General features: G+C 39.7%; 1 protein-coding gene across 5 annotated transcripts in view; it reads left to right on the forward strand.

Annotated features, from left to right (window-relative positions):
* The window catches only part of SCP2 (sterol carrier protein 2), a 118,574-nt gene that overhangs the window by 81,484 nt on the left and 18,840 nt on the right, over positions 1-18,250 (forward strand). For all 5 annotated transcript variants that reach the window (XM_086388838.1, XM_086388827.1, XM_086388830.1 and 2 more), the window contains one exon: positions 10,225-10,318. In XM_086388838.1, coding sequence (XP_086244964.1) covers positions 10,225-10,318 — 94 coding nt within the window. The remainder of the gene's footprint in view (positions 1-10,224; positions 10,319-18,250) is intronic.

The following is an 18,250-nucleotide window of genomic DNA, read 5'->3' on the forward strand; positions in this document are numbered from 1 at the left end:
CAGAGTCCCTTCTAACATTTTATATACTAGATTTCTTCCAGAAAACTTATGGATAAACCAAGTAAAAAAATATAGTCAGACTTCAGTTTCTACTAAAAAAACTTTGAATATTAAGATATCATGAGGAGCATCCTTTTGTAAGATGAGTAATCTCTTTTCTGAGTTTGTGTAAGTTCAGCTTCCCTAAAGCAGGGCACATATCAAATAAATTGTAAGATATGAAGAATTTTCAGAAAACATTGTTATAACTTTATATATTAATTTTTTTCCTAATCTGGATGAAAAGTTGCTTAATCATTATTAGCTTGATAAGCTTTCAACACAGGCAAGATAATTACCTGTGATTTGTTGGAACTAGTCTGGACTCTCCCCCAATGAAGTGTCAAGATACTTTGTATGTACACGCAAAAGTGTTCATTATTTTATCACATACAATTAGGAAGAAGTGGCAAGCTTGCAGAAGGGCACAGTGATGATTATGAGTAAAGGTTGAAAAATTAGACTATTAATAAAATGAAATTGGCTTGTGGAGGATTTTAAGCCACTCATTCAGACTTTTGACTGAGAAGATGGTATACCACAGATAACTCTGCTCTCAGTGGAACAGAAAAAAATTAGAATTTAGCTAAGGGAGAATTCAGTGTAATTCAGTTCCATTCAGTCATGATTTACTGAATACCTACTGTGTGCCAAGAATTGGGGATATAAATAAGATTTTTTTTAAAGCCACGGTATCTGATTCTTGAGAAGCTGACATTTAGTACGGTTTCATAGAAAGTGAGTTTCCTGGCCTGGATCTTGAAGGGTAAAATGGAGTTTGCTAAGACAGGGGTATTCCAGACACAGGGAGTAGCAAGGGCAAATGGATGGAAGGATGAAGTAGCCTTGGGCTTCCCATGTGGTGCCAGTGATAAAGAACCCTCCTGCCAATGCAAGAGATATGAGAGACAGAGTTTCTGTCCCTGAGTCTGGAAGATCTCTTGGAGGAGGGCACGGCAACCCACTCCAGTATATATGCCTGGAGAATCCCATGGACAGAGGAGCCTGGCAGGCTACAGTCCATAAGGTCGCAAAGTTGGACATGACGGAAGTGACTTCTCACGCTGCAGGCATGCATGAGGTAGCCTGCCAGGGTCTGAGAGCTGTGTGCATTTCATTCAGCTTTGGTGGGAGCGTACCTCCACTCCTCATTGTGATGTTAATATGACTCCTCTAGTAGGTTCACTTTTCAACCTCTTAGACTTTCCAAGGGCTTCTCAGGTGGTGCATAGGTAAAGAATCCATCTGCCAATCCAGGAGACACAGGAGACTTGGGTTCTATCACTGGATCGGGAAGATCCCCTGAGGAAGGGAATGGCAACCCACTCCAGTATTCTTGCCTGGAAAATCCCACGGACAGAGGAGCTAGGTGGGCTACAGTCCATGGGGTTGCAAAGAGTCGGACATGATTGAGCATACACACAGGCTTTCCAAAACCATCTTTGACCTTCCATCTTAGCTGGTTACTTTTCCTTGTACCTTGTTGAAAAAACAGAAGCTATTAGACCCAAACTCCCTCATCGTCCATCCCAAGGCTTCCTGACCTATTTAGAATTCAGTTCAGTCGCTCAGTTGAGTTCTACTCTCTGCTACCTCATGGACTGTATGTAGCATGCCAGGCTTCCTTGTCCATCACCAACTCCCAGGACTTGCTCAGACTCATGTCCATTGAGTCGGTGATGCCATTCAACCATCTTATTCTCTGTTGTCCCCTTCTCTTCCTGCCTTCAGTCTTCCCCAGCATCAGGGTCTTTTCAAATGAGTCAGTTCTTCGAGTCAGGTGGTCAAAGTATTGGAGCTTCAGGGTCAGTCCTTCCAATGAATATTCAGGACTGATTTCCTTTGCGATTGGCTGGTTGGATCTCTTTGCAGTCCAAGGGACTCTCAAGAGTCTACTCCAACACCACAGTTCAAAAGCATCCATTCTTCAGCACTCAGCTTTCTCTATAGTCCAGCTCTCACATCCATACATGACTACTGGAAAAGCCACGGCTTTGACTAGATGGACCTTTGTTGGCAAAGTAATGTCTCTGCTTTTTAATATGCTGTCTAGGTTGGTCATAGCTTTTCTTCCAAGGAGCAAGCGTCTTTTAATTTCATGGCTACAGTCACCATCTGCAGTGATTTTGGAGCCCAAGAAAATAAAGTCTCTCACTGTTTCCATTGTTTCCCCATCTATTTGCCATAAAGTGATGGGACCGGATGCCATGATCTTCGTTTTTTGAATGTTGAGTTTTAAGCCAGCTTTTCACTCTCCTCTTTCACTTTCATCAAGAATCTCTTTAGTTCTTCTCCGCTTTCTGACATCTTAATTCCAGCTTGTGCTTCATCCAGCCTGGCATTTCTCATGATGTACTCTGCATGTAAGTTAAATAAGCAGGGTGACAATATACAGCCATGATGTACTCCTTTCCTAATTTGCAACCAGTCTAGTGTTCCATGTCTGGTTCTAACTGTTGCTTCTTGACCTGCATATCTAGAATTACACCCATCTAATCTCTTCTGTGAGTCTCATCTTTCACAGGCTGCTAGATCTCATCCCCCTTCACCTTCTTAAGACTTCTCTCCTCTTTTCCCCTGGTTCATCATCATCATCAGGCAAACATGCTATGATATGTTCATCTAAAAACAAAAGCAAATCTTCCTTAATGCCACCCTCCCCCTCCAGAGACCACTCCATTTCACTCTTCCCTTGAAAGTAATGTCTCAAAAGAGCCACAATGTCTGTATTTCCCTCTCCTATACACTCTTTAATTTACCATTTTCTGACTTCTGTCTTCCAGCATTCACTTAAAATTGATTTTGTCAAAGTCACCCGAAAAATCCTGTTGCCAGTGGGAGTTTGCCCTTTGACATAGTTTCCTCCTGCTTCCCTCCTCCCTCCCTCCAGAATTCTTTCTCACCTCTGTTACACCTTGCTCTTCTGGTTTTCCTCTTGCATCACTGGCTGCTGCTTCCTCTTCTCTCCCAGACTTGTAAATAATCAAGTCCTAGTCTTCTTTCTCTATATTGCCCTTAAGATGAACTTGTTTGTTCACATGGATTTAAATGCCTTCATTATGCTAATGATTACCCACTTTATCTCAGCCTAGACCTATTCTGGCTCCAGACTCTCATACCCAGCTGCCTTCTTGTCTCACATACTGACTGTGCTTGAGATGGAACTTTGATCCCCTTTATTCAAATTTAACTCAGATGACCATTATATCTACTACTGTGGGCAGGAATCCCTCAGAAGAAATGGAGTGGCCATAATGGTCAACAAAAGAGTCCGAAATGCAGTACTTGGATGCAATCTCAAAAACGACAGAATGATCTCTGTTCGTTTCCAAGGCAAACCATTCAATATCACAGTAATCCAAGTCTATGCCCCAACCAGTAATGCTGAAGAAGCTGAAGTTGAACGGTTCTATGAAGACCTACAAGACCTTGTAGAACTAACACCCAAAAAAGACGTCCTTTTCATTATAGGGGACTGGAATGCAAAAGTAGGAAGTCAAGAAACACCTGGAGTAACAGGCAAATTTGGCCTTGGAATACGGAATGAAGCAGGGCAAAGACTAATAGAGTTTTGCCAAGAAAATGCACTGGTCATAACAAACACCCTCTTCCAACAACACAAGAGAAGACGCTACACACGGACATCACCAGATGGTCGACACTGAAATCAGATTGATTATATTCTTTGCAGCCAAAGATGGAGAAGCTCTATACAGTCAGCAAAAACAAGACCAGGAGCTGACTGTGGCTCAGACCATGAACTCCTTATTGCCAAATTCAGACTGAAATTGAAGAAAGTAGGGAAAACCACTAGACCATTCAGGTATGACCTAAATCAAATCCCTTATGATTATACAGTGGAAGTGAGAAATAGATTTAAAGGCCTAGATCTGATAGATAGAGTGCCTGATGAACTATGGAATCAGGTTCGTGACATTGTACAGGAGACAGGAATCAAGACCATTCCCATAGAAAAGAAATGCAAAAAAGCAAAATGGCTGTCTGGGGAGGCCTTACATATAGCTGTGAAAAGAAGAGAAGCGCAAAGCAAAGGAGAAAAGGAAAGATATAAACATCTGAATGCAGAGTTCCAAAGAATAGCAAGAAGAGATAAGAAAGCCTTCTTCAGCGATCAATGCAAAGAAATAGAGGAAAACAACAGAATGGGAAAGACTAGGGATCTCTTCAAGAAAATCAGAGATACCAAAGGAACATTTCATGCAAAGATGGGTCCGATAAAGGACAGAAATGGTATGGACCTAACAGAAGCAGAAGATATTAAGAAGAGATGGCAAGAATACACAGAAGAACTGTACAAAAAAGATCTTCACGACCCAGATAATCACGATGGTGTGATCACTCACCTAGAGCCAGACATCCTGGAATATGAAGTCAAGTGGGCCTTAGAAAGCATCACTACGAACAAAGCTAGTGGAGGTGATGGAATTCCACTTGAGCTATTCCAAATCCTGAAAGATGATGCTGTGAAAGGGCTGCACTCAATATACCAGCAAATTTGGAAAACTCAGCAGTGGCCACAGGACTGGAAAAGGTCAGTTTTCATTCCAATCCCAAAGAAAGGCAATGCCAAAGAATGCTCAAACTACCACACAATTGCACTCATCTCACACGCTAGTAAAGTAATGCTCAAAATTCTCCAAGCCAGGCTTCAGCAATATGTGAACTGTGAACTTCCTGATGTTCAAGCTGGTTTTAGAAAAGGCAGAGGAACCAGAGATCAAATTGCCAACATCGGCTGGATCATGGAAAAAGCAAGAGAGTTCCAGAAAAACATCTATTTCTGCTTTATTGACTATGCCAAAGCCTTTGACTGTGTGGATCACAATAAACTGTGGAAAATTCTGAAAGAGATGGGAATACCAGACCACCTGATCTGCCTCTTGAGAAATTTGTATGCAGGTCAGAAGCAACAGTTAGAACTGGCCATGTAACAACAGACTAGTTCCAAATAGGAAAAGGAGTACGTCAAGGCTGTATATTGTCACCCTGTTTATTTAACTTATATGCAGAGTACATCATGAGAAACACTGGACTGGAAGAAACACAAGCTGGAATCAAGATTGCCAGGAGAAATATCTATCACCTCAGATATGCAGATGACACCACCCTTATGGCAGAAAGTGAAGAGGAACTCAAAAGCCTCTTGATGAAAGTGAAAGAGGAGAGTGAAAAAGTTGGCTTAAAGCTCAACATTCAGAAAACGAAGATCATGGCATCCAGTCCCACCACTTCATGGGAAATAGATGGGGAAACGGTGGAAACAGTGTCAGACTTTATTGTTCTGGGCTCCAAAATCACTACAGATGGTGACTGCAGCCATGAAATTAAAAGACACTTACTCCTTGGAAGGAAAGTTATGACCAACCTAGATAGCATATTCAAAAACAGAGACATTACTTTGCCAACAAAGGTTCGTCTAGTCAAGGCTATGGTTTTTCCTGTGGTCATGTTTGGATGTGAAAGTTGGACTGTGAAGAAGGCTGAGCACCAAAGAATTGATGCTTTTGAACTGTGGTGTTGGAGAAGACTCTTGAGAGTCCCTTGGACAGCAAGGAGATCCAACCAGTCCATTCTGAAGGAGATCAGCCCTGGGATTTCTTTGGAAGGAATGATGCTAAAGCTGGAAACTCCAGTACTTTGGCCACCTCATGAGAAGAGTTGACTCACTGGAAAAGACTCTGATGCTGGGAGGGATTGGGGGCAGGAGGAGAAGGGGATGACAGAGGATGAGATGGCTGGATGGCATCACTGACTCGATGGATGTGAGTCTGAGTGAACTCTGGGAGTTGGTGATGGACAGGAGGCCTGGCGTGCTGCAATTCATGGGGTTGCAAAGAGTCGGACACGACTGAGCGACTGATCTGATCTGATTCCCACTACATTCTTCCTTTTGTCTATAAATGGCACTACCATCCCCTCAGTTATTCAAACCAAACACTTAAATCATCCTTGGTCTTTCCCCTCCCCCTTAGATCTCCCTCATTCCCAGCAGCAAGGCCTTTGAAAATCTATTTTGAATCCATTTCCTTCTCTTCATCTCCTCTGGCATACTGCTTCCACTGTAGTCCATACCACCACCACTTCCTATCTGGACCACTTCAGCAGCCTCATAACTCTCTCCCCACCTAAGTTCTTGCATCCCAGCCTGGCCACTGCACACTGTTTTAAGAATAAGCACAGATCAAACTATTTCACTTTCCTGTTGAATCATTTCAGGGAGTTTCTGAATTCCCTGCTTTGGCCTGCATGGTCTGGTCCCTGCCCAATTCTCCCCCCACTTACTGGACTCTAGTGACTGGTCCTGTTTTACTTTCTTTGAAACACAAACTGGAATCAAGATTGCCAGGAGAAATATCAATAGCCTCAGATATGCAGATGACACCACCCTTATGGCAGAAAGTGAAGAGGAACTAAAAAGTCTCTTGATGAAAGTGAAAGTAGAGAGTGAAAAAGTTGGCTTAAAGCTCAACATTCAGAAAACGAAGATCATGGCATCCAGTCCCACCACTTCATGGGAAATAGATGGGGAAATGGTGGAAACAGTGTCAGACTTTATTTTTCTGGGCTCCAAAATCACTACAGATGGTGACTGCAGCCATGAAATTAAAACATGCTTACTCCTTGGAAGGAAAGTTATGACCAACCTAGATAGCATATTCAAAAGCAGAGACATTACTTTGCCAACAAAGGTTCATCTAGTCAAGGCTATGGTTTTTCCTGTGGTCATGTATGGATGTGAGAGTTGGACTGTGAAGAAAGCTGAGTGCCGAAGAATTGATGCTTTTGAACTGTGGTGTTGGAGAAGACTCTTGAGAGTCCCTTGGACTGCAAGGAGATCCAACCAGTCCATTCTGAAGGAGATCAGCCCTGGGATTTCTTTGGAAGGAATGATGCTAAAGCTGGAAACTCCAGTACTTTGGCCACCTCATGGGAAGAGTTGACTCATTGGAAAAGACTCTGATGCTGGGAGGGATTGGGGGCAGGAGGAGAAGGGGATGACAGAGGATGAGATGGCTGGATGGCATCACTGACTTGATGGACGTGAGTCTCAGTGAACTCTGGGAGTTGGTGATGGACAGGGAGGCCTGGCGTGCTGCGATTCATGGGGTCGCAGAGTCGGACACGACTGAGTGACTGATCTGATCTGATCTGAACATTACAAATTCTTTTTTCTCTTTCAGAATCTTTGCAGTTTCCTCATTGAATGGTTAGCTCTTTTTCTTTATTTTATTGGGTCTTAGCTTAAATTCATTTGGTCAGAGACATCATTCCTTGACTGCTTTACCTAAAGTAGATTCCTGTTTTTGTTTGCTTTCTAATATTTTCAATTATTTTTGTGTGCTTATTTCTTTGTGTCCTGGAAAAATATAAACTCAGTGAGGACTGGGACTGGGTCTGGCTTGTTTGCCTTTATACTCCCAGTGCCTCTAACAAGGCTTGGCATTTGGCAAGCAGCCATTAAATATGTATGAAATGACAGAAAGAAGGGAAGAGGAGGGAGAAATGGGTGGGATCAGTGGGGAGAGAGAAAGAGAGAAGGAAGGAGAGAGGATAGAGAAATGAAAGGCTTTGCTTACTGAGAAGCTGCTACACTCTTTGACTCCTTCAGGTATATATTTCTTGTGTTTACTTGTCCCAGCCCAACCACAACCAGCATGCTTGTGTTATTTCAGAGGAGTTAAAATCCTAAGGCTCCCTCATCTTCCACAGGTCTTTGAGTTTACTTCGGCCTCTAACACTTGAGCCTCTGCAGCCTGTAATCGTTGCGGCTCTCATTTTTTAACCATGGGCCAGTATCTCTGCAAGTTACCTTCTGCACAGGATTCCATTTAATTCTGCAAAGTCATTGGCACTGACTACCTTCTTGCCTGCCTCCCCACAAGAGGTTGTACAGAGATGAAGTAGCTCGCTCAGCATCATATGGCTACTGAATGGAGGAGCCTTGGGATTGTAACCCAGGCCTTTGTACCTGTAGGGACTATGTTCCTTCTGCCATATCAGGTCATTTATCTGTAGTTGTTCCCTAAGTAACAAACAACCAATAGGCAGATGTTGTTAAATTCATGTCTTATAGCTAAAAAATAAATTTTCAGTCCAGCCTCTGCTTACTCTTCTTATACCCTGTTTAATCACCATCGTCTCTTGCCTGGGGATTTGTAGCCTCTAAATTGGTCTTCCTGCCTCCCACTTGCCCTTTTATAGTCCATTTTCCAGGTGGCAGTCAGATTTATTTTTTTAGACATGTAAATTGGATTGTGCTACTCTCCAGGTTATATATACCCTACAGTTCTTCTCACAGTACTTAAAATAAAACCCGCACTCTGAACTATGATGTATAAAGCCCCTTGTTATCTTGCCCTGTGTTACTGTGACCTTAGATCCTTCTCCTCTGCCCTGCTCCAGCCATGCTGGCCTTCTTATACTTCCTTTAACTGCCAAGCTAGTTTCTGTATCCCATTCTTCACACTGAAAATGTAGAACTGACTTTCCTGCCTAAATCTTTACATCAGTTCAGTTCAGTTCAGTTCAGTCGCTCAGTTGTGTCCGACTCTTTGCGACCCCATAAATCACAGCCCACCAGGCCTCCCTGTCCATCACCAACTCCCGGAGTTCACTCAAACTCATGTCCATTGAGTCAGTGATGCCATCCAGCCATCATATCCTCTGTTGTCCCCCTCTCCTCCTGCCCCTAATCCCTCCCAGCATCAGGGTCTTTTCCAATGAGTCAGCTCTTCGCATGAGGTGGCCAAAGTACTGGAGTTCCAGCTTTAGCATTGTTCCTTCCAATGAACACCCAAGACTGATCTCCTTTAGAATGGACCGGTTGGATCCCCTTGCAGTCCAAGGGACTCTCAAGAGTCTTTTCCAACACCACAATTCAAAAGCATCAGTTCTTCGGTGCTCAGCTTTCTTCACAGTCTAACTCTCACATCCATACATGACCACAAGAAAAACCATAGCCTTGACTAGACGGACCTTTATTGGCAAAGTAATGTCTCTGTTTTTGAATACGCTATCTAGGTTGGTCATAACTTTCCTTCCAAGGAGTAAGTGTCTTTTAATTTCATGGCTCTAGTCACCATCTGCAGTGATTTTGGAGCCCAGAAAAGTAAAATCTGACACTGTTTCTACTGTTTCCCCATCTATTTCCCATGAAGTGGTGGGACCAGATGCCATGATCTTAGTTTTCTGAATGCTGAGCTTTGAGCCAACTTTTTCACTCTCCTCTTTCACTTTCATCAAGAGGCTTTTTAGTTCTTCTTCACTTTCTGCCATAAGGGTGGTGTCATCTGCATATCTGAGGTGATTGATATTTCTCCTGGCAATCTTGATTCCAGCTTGTGCCTCTTCCAGTCCAGCGTTTCTTATGATGTTCTCTGCATGTAAGTTAAATAAACAGGGTGACAATATACAGCCTTGACGTACTCCTTTTCCTATTTGGAACCAGTCTGTTGTTCCATGTCCAGTTCTAACTGTTGCTTCTTGACCTGCATACAGGTTTCTCAAAAGGCAGCTCAGGTGGTCTGGTATTCCCATCTCTTTCAGAATTTCCCACGGTTCATTGTGATCCACACTGTCAAAGACTTTGGCATAGTCAATAAAGCAGAAATAGATGTTTTTCTGGAACTCTCTTGCTTTTTCCATGATCCAGCAGATGTTGGCAATTTGATCTCTGGTTCCTCTGCCTTTTCTTTACATGGCAGGCTCATTTACAAAATTTAAGACCTAATTTAAATATCACCTCCCCAGAGAGGAAGAAGCCACCCGACACACATAAATATACTTTCATTATATCCTCTTAACTTGCCTTATTTTCTTCATAGTAACTATATTCTTTATTTTTTTGCATGTTCATTGTCTCCCCCACTGGCATAAAAGCTTCATGAGGATAGGTTCATTGGTTTACCTTTTTTTCAGGACGGCGCCTACCACCTGGTGAGCAATCAGTATTTGTTGAAAAATGAGAATAAAAGTTTAATTGTTTTATTGCCCTAAAAACAATTTCCTTTGGGTGAAAGTCCGAACATCTCTCTTAGAGTTTTTGAAAATTACTACATTTATACAGCATTTACTATATAAATGTTGAAAAAAAAAAAAAACCCAGTACCTAGTACCTATGTGGCTCCATGGATTGAAATCTATTATTTTCCTCAATTCTTCTAGAACTCATCAAATTGAGGCTGCTCCAACCAGCTCTTCAGTTGATGGATTTAAGGCAAATCTTGTCTTTAAGGAGATTGAGAAGAAGCTTGAAGACGTAAGTACAATTTATGTAAAATACTACCAGGAGGACCGTGGGCTAGTGGAAGTGGATACAGATTTCGGGTGTTGCCATGAAGTGGTATAAGTTGAAAATTTATAGCATATTGTCAAGTACTGAGTGTATCTTAGATTTCTCAGTGTCTGTTATGGCTTCCTTGTAATTCTGGTAAAAGTGCATTCAGAGATAGTAAATCTCCAGATTTGAGTTATATAAAGGGATTAAAATCTGTTTTGGTCTAATTTCCTTTTGGATTAAAAAGATCTTACTTAGAATCATTCAAAAGAATAATATTTAAAGGAGCCTTAAAAGCATCTAATATTAAAAGTCCTTTTAAAAAGAATTTTTTTGCGTTTGAGTTTTTCAGAGTTTTCAGATCTGTTTTTCTTGTTGTAAAAATGAGCTCATCAAGAGAATTATACAGAAACATACAAATAAAAATTTTTTTAATTTAATTTTATTTAACTTTACAATATTGTATTGGTTTTGCCATATATCAAAATGAATCTGCCACAGGTATACATGTGTTTCCCATCCTGAACCCTCCTCCCTCCTCCCTCCCCATACTATCTCTCTGGGTCGTCCCAGTGCACCAGTCCCAAGCATCCAGTATAGTGCATCGAACCTGGACTGGCGACTCGTTTCATATATGATATTATACGTATTTCAATGCCATTCTCCCAAATCATTCCACCCTCTCCCTCTCCCACAGAGTCCAAAAGACTGTTCTATACATCAGTGTCTCTTTTGCTGTCTCGTATACAGGGTTATTGTTACCATCTTTCTAAATTCCATATATATGTGTTAGTATACTGTATTGGTGTTTTTCTTTCTGGCTTACTTCACTCTGTATAATAGGCTCCAGTTTCATCCACCTCATTTGGACTGATTCAAATGTATTCTTTTTAATGGCTGAGTAATACTCCATTGTGTATATGTGCCACAGCTTTCTTATCCATTCATCTGCTGATGGACATCTAGGTTGCTTCCATGTCCTGGCTATTATAAACAGTGCTGCGATGAACATTGGGGTACACGTGTCTCTTTCAATTCTGGTTTCCTCAGTGTGTATGCCCAGTAGTGGGATTGCTGGATCATAAGGCAGTTCTAGTTCCAGTTTTTTAAGGAATCTCCACACTGTTCTCCATAGTGGCTGTACTAGTTTGCATTCCCACCAACAGTGTAAGAGGGTTCCCTTTTCTCCACACCCTTTCCAGCATTTATTGCTTGTAGACTTTTGGATCGCAGCCATTCTGACTGGTGTGAAATGGTACCTCATAGTGGTTTTGATTTGCATTTCTCTGATAATGAGTGATGTTGAGCATCTTTTCATGTGTCTGTTAGCCATCTGTATGTTTTCTTTGGAGAAATGTCTGTTTAGTTCTTTGGCCCATTTTTTGATTGGGTCATTTATTTTTCTGGAATTGAGCTGTAGGAGTTGCTTGTATATTTTTGAGATGAGTTGTTTGTCTGTTGCTTCACTTGCTATTATTTTCTCCCATTCTGAAGGCTGTCTTTTCACCTTGCTTATAGTTTCCTTTGATGTGCAGAAGCTTTTAAGGTTAATTAGGTCCCATTTGTTTATTTTTGCTTTTATTTCCAATATTCTGGGAGGTGGGTCTTAGAGGATCCTGCTGTGATGTATGTCAGAGAGTGTTTTGCCTATGTTCTCCTCTAGGAGTTTTATAGTTTCTGGTCTTATGTTTAGATCTTTAATCTATTTTGAGTTTATTTTTGTGTATGGTGTTAGAAAGTGTTCTAGTTTCATTCTTTTACAAGTGGTTGACCAGTTTTCCCAGCACCACTTGTTAAAGAGATTGTCTTTAATCCATTGTATATTCTTGCCTCCTTTGTCAAAGATAAGGTGTCCATATGTGCGTGGATTTATCTCTGGGCTTTCTATTTTGTTCCATTGATCTATATTTCTGTCTTTGTGCCAGTACCATACTGTCTTGATGACTGTGGCTTTGTAGTAGAGCCTGAAGTCAGGCAGGTTGATTCCTCCAGTTCCATTCTTCTTTCTCAAGATAGCTTTGGCTACTCGAGGTTTTTTGTATTTCCATACAAATTGTGAAATTATTTGTTCTAGCTCGGTGAAGAATACCGTTGGTAGCTTGATAGGGATTGCATTGAATCTATAAATTGCTTTGGGTAGTATGCTCATTTTCACTATATTGATTCTTCCGATCCATGAACATGGTATATTTCTCCATCTGTTAGTGTCCTCTTTGATTTCTTTCACCAGTGTTTTATAGTTTTCTATATATAGGTCTTTAGTTTCTTTAGGTAGATAATATTCCTAAGTATTTTATTCTTTTTGTTGCAATGGTGAATGGAATTGTTTCCTTAATTTCTCTATTTTCTCATTATTAGTGTATAGGAATGCAAGGGATTTCTGTGTGTTGATTTTATATCCTGCAACTTTACTATATTCATTGATTAGTTCTAGTAATTTTCTGGTAGAGTCTTTAGGGTTTTCTATGTAGAGGATCATGTCATCTGCAAACAATGAGAGTTTTACTTCTTCTTTTCCAGTTTGGATTCCTTTTATTTCTTTTTCTGCTCTGATTGCTGTGGCCAAAACTTCCAAAACTATGTTGAATAGTAACGGTGAAAGTGGGCACCCTTGTCTTGTTCCTGACTGAAAGGTTGTTGTTGAATCACACGAATACACTGGGATTCTTGGCCCCCAGAGGAGAAGAATTCAATCCGGGGCCAGAGACGAGGCTTGATCACTCGGAGCTTTTGTGTAATAAAGGTTTATTAAAGTATAAAGGAGATAGAGAAAGCTTCTGACATAGGCATCAGAAGGGGGCAGAAAGAGTACCCGCTTGCTGGCGTTAACAATGAGGTTATATAATCCAAAGAATGTCTGGAAGTTGTAAAGACCTCCTCCGACCTACTCCCATAATTTACATTTTAAGATAACACTGTCCTCAGGCAAGATACATCCTTGTAAAGACCAGGTATACTCCCATAATTAACATTTTAAAATAACAGAAGGTTGAATCCAAAGACTGTCCTTAGGCAGGATACATTATTGGTATATAATCCTAAGGAATGTGGAGAAAGAAAAAAAGTTTGTCCTTTTTTCCTCCTTGAGAATTCCAGACCCCTCTCTCCTTGGGGACCCCTAGACTTCCTATCAACCTGCCTAGGAACTGACTCTCTCACTGACTTTAGGGGAAATGCTTTCAATTTTTCACCATTGAGGATAATGTTTGCTGTGGGTTTGTCATATATAGCTTTTATTATAAGTTGAGGTATGTTCCTTCTATTCCTGCTTTCTGGAGAGTTTTTATCATAAATGGATGTTGAATTTTGTCAAAGGCTTTCTCTGCATCTATTGACATAATCATATGGTTTTTGTTTTTCAATTTGTTAATGTGGTGTATTACATTGATTGATTTGCGGATATTGAAGAATCCTCGCATCCCTGGGATAAAGCCCACTTGGTCATGGTGTATGATCTTTTTAATGTGTTGTTGGATTCTGATTGCTAGAATTTTGTTAAGGATTTTTGCATCTATGTTCATCAGTGATATTGGCCTGTAGTTTTCTTTTTTTGTGGCATCTTTGTCAGGTTTTGGTATTAGGGTGATGATGGCCTTATAGAATGAGTTTGGAAGTTTACATTCCTCTGCAATTTTCTGGAAGAGTTTGAGTAGGATAGGTGTTAGCTATTCTGTAAATTTTCGGTAGAATTCAGCTGTGAAGCCGTCTGGACCTGGGCTTTTGTTTGCTGGAAGATTTTTGATTACAGTTTCAATTTCTGTGCTTGTGATGGGTCTGTTAAGATTTTCTATTTCTTCCTGGTCCAGTTTTGGAAAGTTGTACTTTTCTAAGAATTTGTCCATTTCTTCCAAGTTGTCCATTTTATTGGCATATAATTGCTGATAGTAGTCTCTTATGATCCTTTGTATTTCTGTGTTGTCTGTTGTGATCTCTCCATTTTCATTTCTAATTTTATTGATTTGATTTTCTCCCTTTGTTTCTTGATGAGTCTGGCTAATGGTTTGTCAATTTTATTTATCCTTTCGAAGAACCAGCTTTTGGCTTTGTTGATTTTTGCTATGGTCTCTTTTGTTTCTTTTGCATTTATTTCTGCCCTAATTTTTAAGATTTCTTTCCTTCTACTAACCCTGGGGTTCTTCATTTCTTCCTTTTCTAGTTGCTTTAGGTGTACAGTTAGATTATTTATTTGACTTTTTTCTTGTTTCTTGAGGTATGCCTGTATTGCTATGAACTTTCCCCTTAGGACTGCTTTTACAGTGTCCCACAGGTTTTGGGTTGTTGTGTTTTCATTTTCATTCATTTCTATGCAAATTTTGATTTCTTTTTTGATTTCTTCTGTGATTTGTTGGTTATTCAGCAGCGTGTTGTTCAGCCTCCATATGTTGGAATTTTTAATAGTTTTTCTCCTGTAATTGAGATCTAATCTTACTGCATTGTGGTCAGAAAAGATGCTTGGAATGATTTCAATTTTTATGAATATACCAAGGCTAGATTTATGGCCCAGGATGTGATCTATCCTGGAGAAGGTTCCGTGTGCACTTGAGAAAAAGGTGAAATTCATTGTTTTGGGATGAAATGTCCTATAGATATCAATTAGGTCTAACTGGTCTATTGTATCGTTTAAAATTTGTGTTTCCTTGTTAATTTTCTGTTTAGTTGATCTATCCATAGGTGTGAATGGGGTATTAAAGTCTCCCACTATTATTGTGTTATTGTTAATTTCCCCTTTCATACTTATTAGTATTTGTCTTACATATTGTGGTGCTCCTATGTTGGGTGCATATATATTTATAATTGTTATATCTTCTTCTTGGATTGATCCTTTGATCATTATGTGGTGACCTTCTTTGTCTCTTTTCACAGCCTTTGTTTTAAAGTCTATTTTATCTGATATGAGTATTGCTACTCCTGCTTTCTTTTGGTCCCTATTTGCATGGAAAATCTTTTTCCAGGCCTTCACTTTCAGTCTGTATGTGTCCCCTGTTTTGAGATGGGTCTCTTGTAAACAACATATGTAGGGGTCTTGTTTTTTTATCTATTCAGCCAGTCTTTGTCTTTTGGTTGGGGCATTCAACCCATCTACGTTTAAGGTAATTACTGATAAGTATGATCCCGTTGCCATTTACTTTATTATTTGGGGTTCGAATTTATACACTCTTTTTGTGTTTCCTGTCTAGAGAAGTATCCTTTAGTATTGGTTGGAGAGCTGGTTTGGTGGTGCTGAATTCTCTCAGCTTTTGCTTGTCTGTGAAGCTTTTGATTTCCCCTTCATATTTGAATGAGATCCTTGCTGGGTACAATAATCTGGGCTGTAGGTTATTTTCTTTCATCACTTTAAATATGTCTTGCCATTCCCTCCTGGCTTGAAGAGTTTCTATTGAAAGATCAGCTGTTATCCTTATGGAAATTCCCTTGTGTGTTATTTGTTGTTTTTCCCTTGCTGCTTTTAATATTTGTTCTTTGTGTTTGATCTTTGTTAATTTGATTAATATGTGTCTTGGGGTGTTTCGCCTTGGGTTTATCCTGTTTGGGACTCTCTGGGTTTCTTGGACTTGGGTGATTATTTCCTTCCCCATTTTAGGGAAGTTTTCAACTATTATCTCCTCAAGTACTTTCTCATGGTCTTTCTTTTTGTCTTCTTCTTCTGGGACCCCTATGATTCGAATGTTGTAGCATTTAATATTGTCCTGGAGGTCTCTGAGATTGTCCTCATTTCTTTTAATTTGTTTTTCTTTTTTCCTCTCTGATTCATTTATTTCTACCATTCTATCTTCTAATTCACTAATCCTATCTTCTGCCTCTGTTATTCTACTATTTGTTGCCTCCAGAGTGTTTTTGATCTCATTTATTGCATTATTCATTGTATATTGACTCTTTTTTATTTCTTCTAGGTCCTTGTTAAACCTTTCTTGCATTTTCTCAATCCTTGTCTCCAGGCTATTTATCTGTGATTCCATTTTGATTTCAAGATTTTGGATCAATTTGACTATCATTATTCGGAATTCTTTCTCAGGTAGATTCCCTATCTCTTCCTCTTTAGTTTGGTTTGGTGGGCATTTATCCTGTTCCTTTACCTGCTGGGTATTCCTCTGTCTCTTCATCTTGTTTAAATTGCTGAGTTTGGGGTACCCTTTCTGTATTCTGGCAGTTTGTGGAGTTCTCTTTATTGTGGCGTTTTCTCACTGTGTGTGGTTTTGTATAGGTGGCTTGTCAAGGTTTCTTGGTTAGGGAAGCTTGTGTCGGTGTTCTGGTGGGTGGAGCTGGATTTCTTCTCTCTGGAGTGCAATGAAGTGTCCAGTAATGAGTTATGAGATGTCTATGGTTTTGGGGTGACTTTGGGCAGCCTGTATATTGGAGCTCAGGGCTGTATTCCTGTGTTGCTGGAGAATTTGCTTGGTATGTCTAGCCCTGGAACTTGTTGGCCCTTGTGTGGTGCTTGGTTTCAGTGTAGGTATGGAGGCATTTGATGAGCTCCTGTCAATTAATGTTCCCTGGAGTCAGGGTTGGGACTTAAGCCTCCTGCTTCCAGTTATCGGTCTTATTTTTACAGTAGTCTCAAAACTTCTTCTTCTATACAGCACCGTTGATAAAACATCTAGGTTAAAGATGAAAAGTTTCTCCACCATGAGGGTCACCCAGAAAAGTTCACAGCATTACATGGAGAAGAGAAGAGGGAGGAGGGAGTTGGAGTGACCCAAATGAGATGAGGTGGAATCAATAGAGGAGAGAGCAGGCTAACCAATAATCACTTCCTTATGTGCACTCCACAACTGGACTGCTCAGAGATGTTCACGGAGTTATACAGAGAAGAGAAGAGGGAGGAAGGAGACAGAAGTGGCCAGGAGGATAAAAGGAGGGAATGAAAAGGAGAGAGACAGATCCAGCCAGTAATCAGTTCCCTAAGTGTTCTCCACCATCTGGAACACACAGAAATTCACAGAGTTGGGTAGAGTAGAGAAGGGTTAGGGAGGAGACACAGGCGACCTGGTGGAAAAAAAGGACAGTCTGAAGGGGGAGAGAGCAGTCAAGCCAGTAATCTCGCTCCCTAGTAAAAAATGGGTACTGAAGATTGGGTTCTTAAAGGTACAAAATTGATAACGAATTCCTAAAAGCAAAAATTAAAAATCTAGAGTAGAGTTTGGAATTTCAAAAATACAATGTTAAAGAAAAGAAGAAGGAAAAGAAAGAGAGAAAAAGAAAAAAAAAAAAAGTCACAAAAATTATAAAGAAAATATAGGTACAAAATTGATAACTAATACCAAAAAGCAAAAGTTAAAAAATCTAGAGTAGAGTTTGGAATTTCAAAAATACAATGTTAAAGAAAAGAAGAAGGAAAAGAGAGAAAAACAAAAACAAAGTCACAAAAATTATAAAGAAGATATAGGTACAAAATTGATAACAAATACCAAAAAGCATAAATTAAAAATCTGGAGTAGAATTTGGAATTTCAGGAATAAAATGTTAAAGAAAAGATGAAGAGAAAGAAAGAGAGAAAAAAAAAGTCACAAAAGTTATAAAAAAAAATATAGGTACAAAATTGATAACAAATACCAAAAAGCTAAAATTAAAAATCTAGAGCACAGTTTGGAATTTCAAAAATACAATGTTAAAGAAAAGAAGAAAAAAAAAAAAAAAACAAGGTCACAAAAGTTATAAAAAATATATATATGAAGTTTGCTTTTTTTAAAAAAAAAGGGTCTTTTTTTTTTGCAAAGTAATAGTAGGTTATAAAAGTGAAAATTAAAGGAGTAATAGAGGACTTAAAAAATTTTTTTTAATTTAAAAAAAAGAAAGAATGATCGTAAAAATAGTAAAAATATATATAGGACTTTCTCTGATGTTGTTGTGGGTATTGTGGGTTCAGTTCATTTTCGGCTAGTTCCTTGTTCCGGCTTATATTTCTCAAGATCTGTA

Source organism: Bos grunniens, chromosome 3 (genome assembly GCF_055505025.1).
Source record: "Bos grunniens cultivar Pamir isolate PY7600 chromosome 3, Bosgru_T2T1.0, whole genome shotgun sequence".
NCBI classification, from domain to species: Eukaryota; Metazoa; Chordata; class Mammalia; order Artiodactyla; family Bovidae; genus Bos; species Bos grunniens.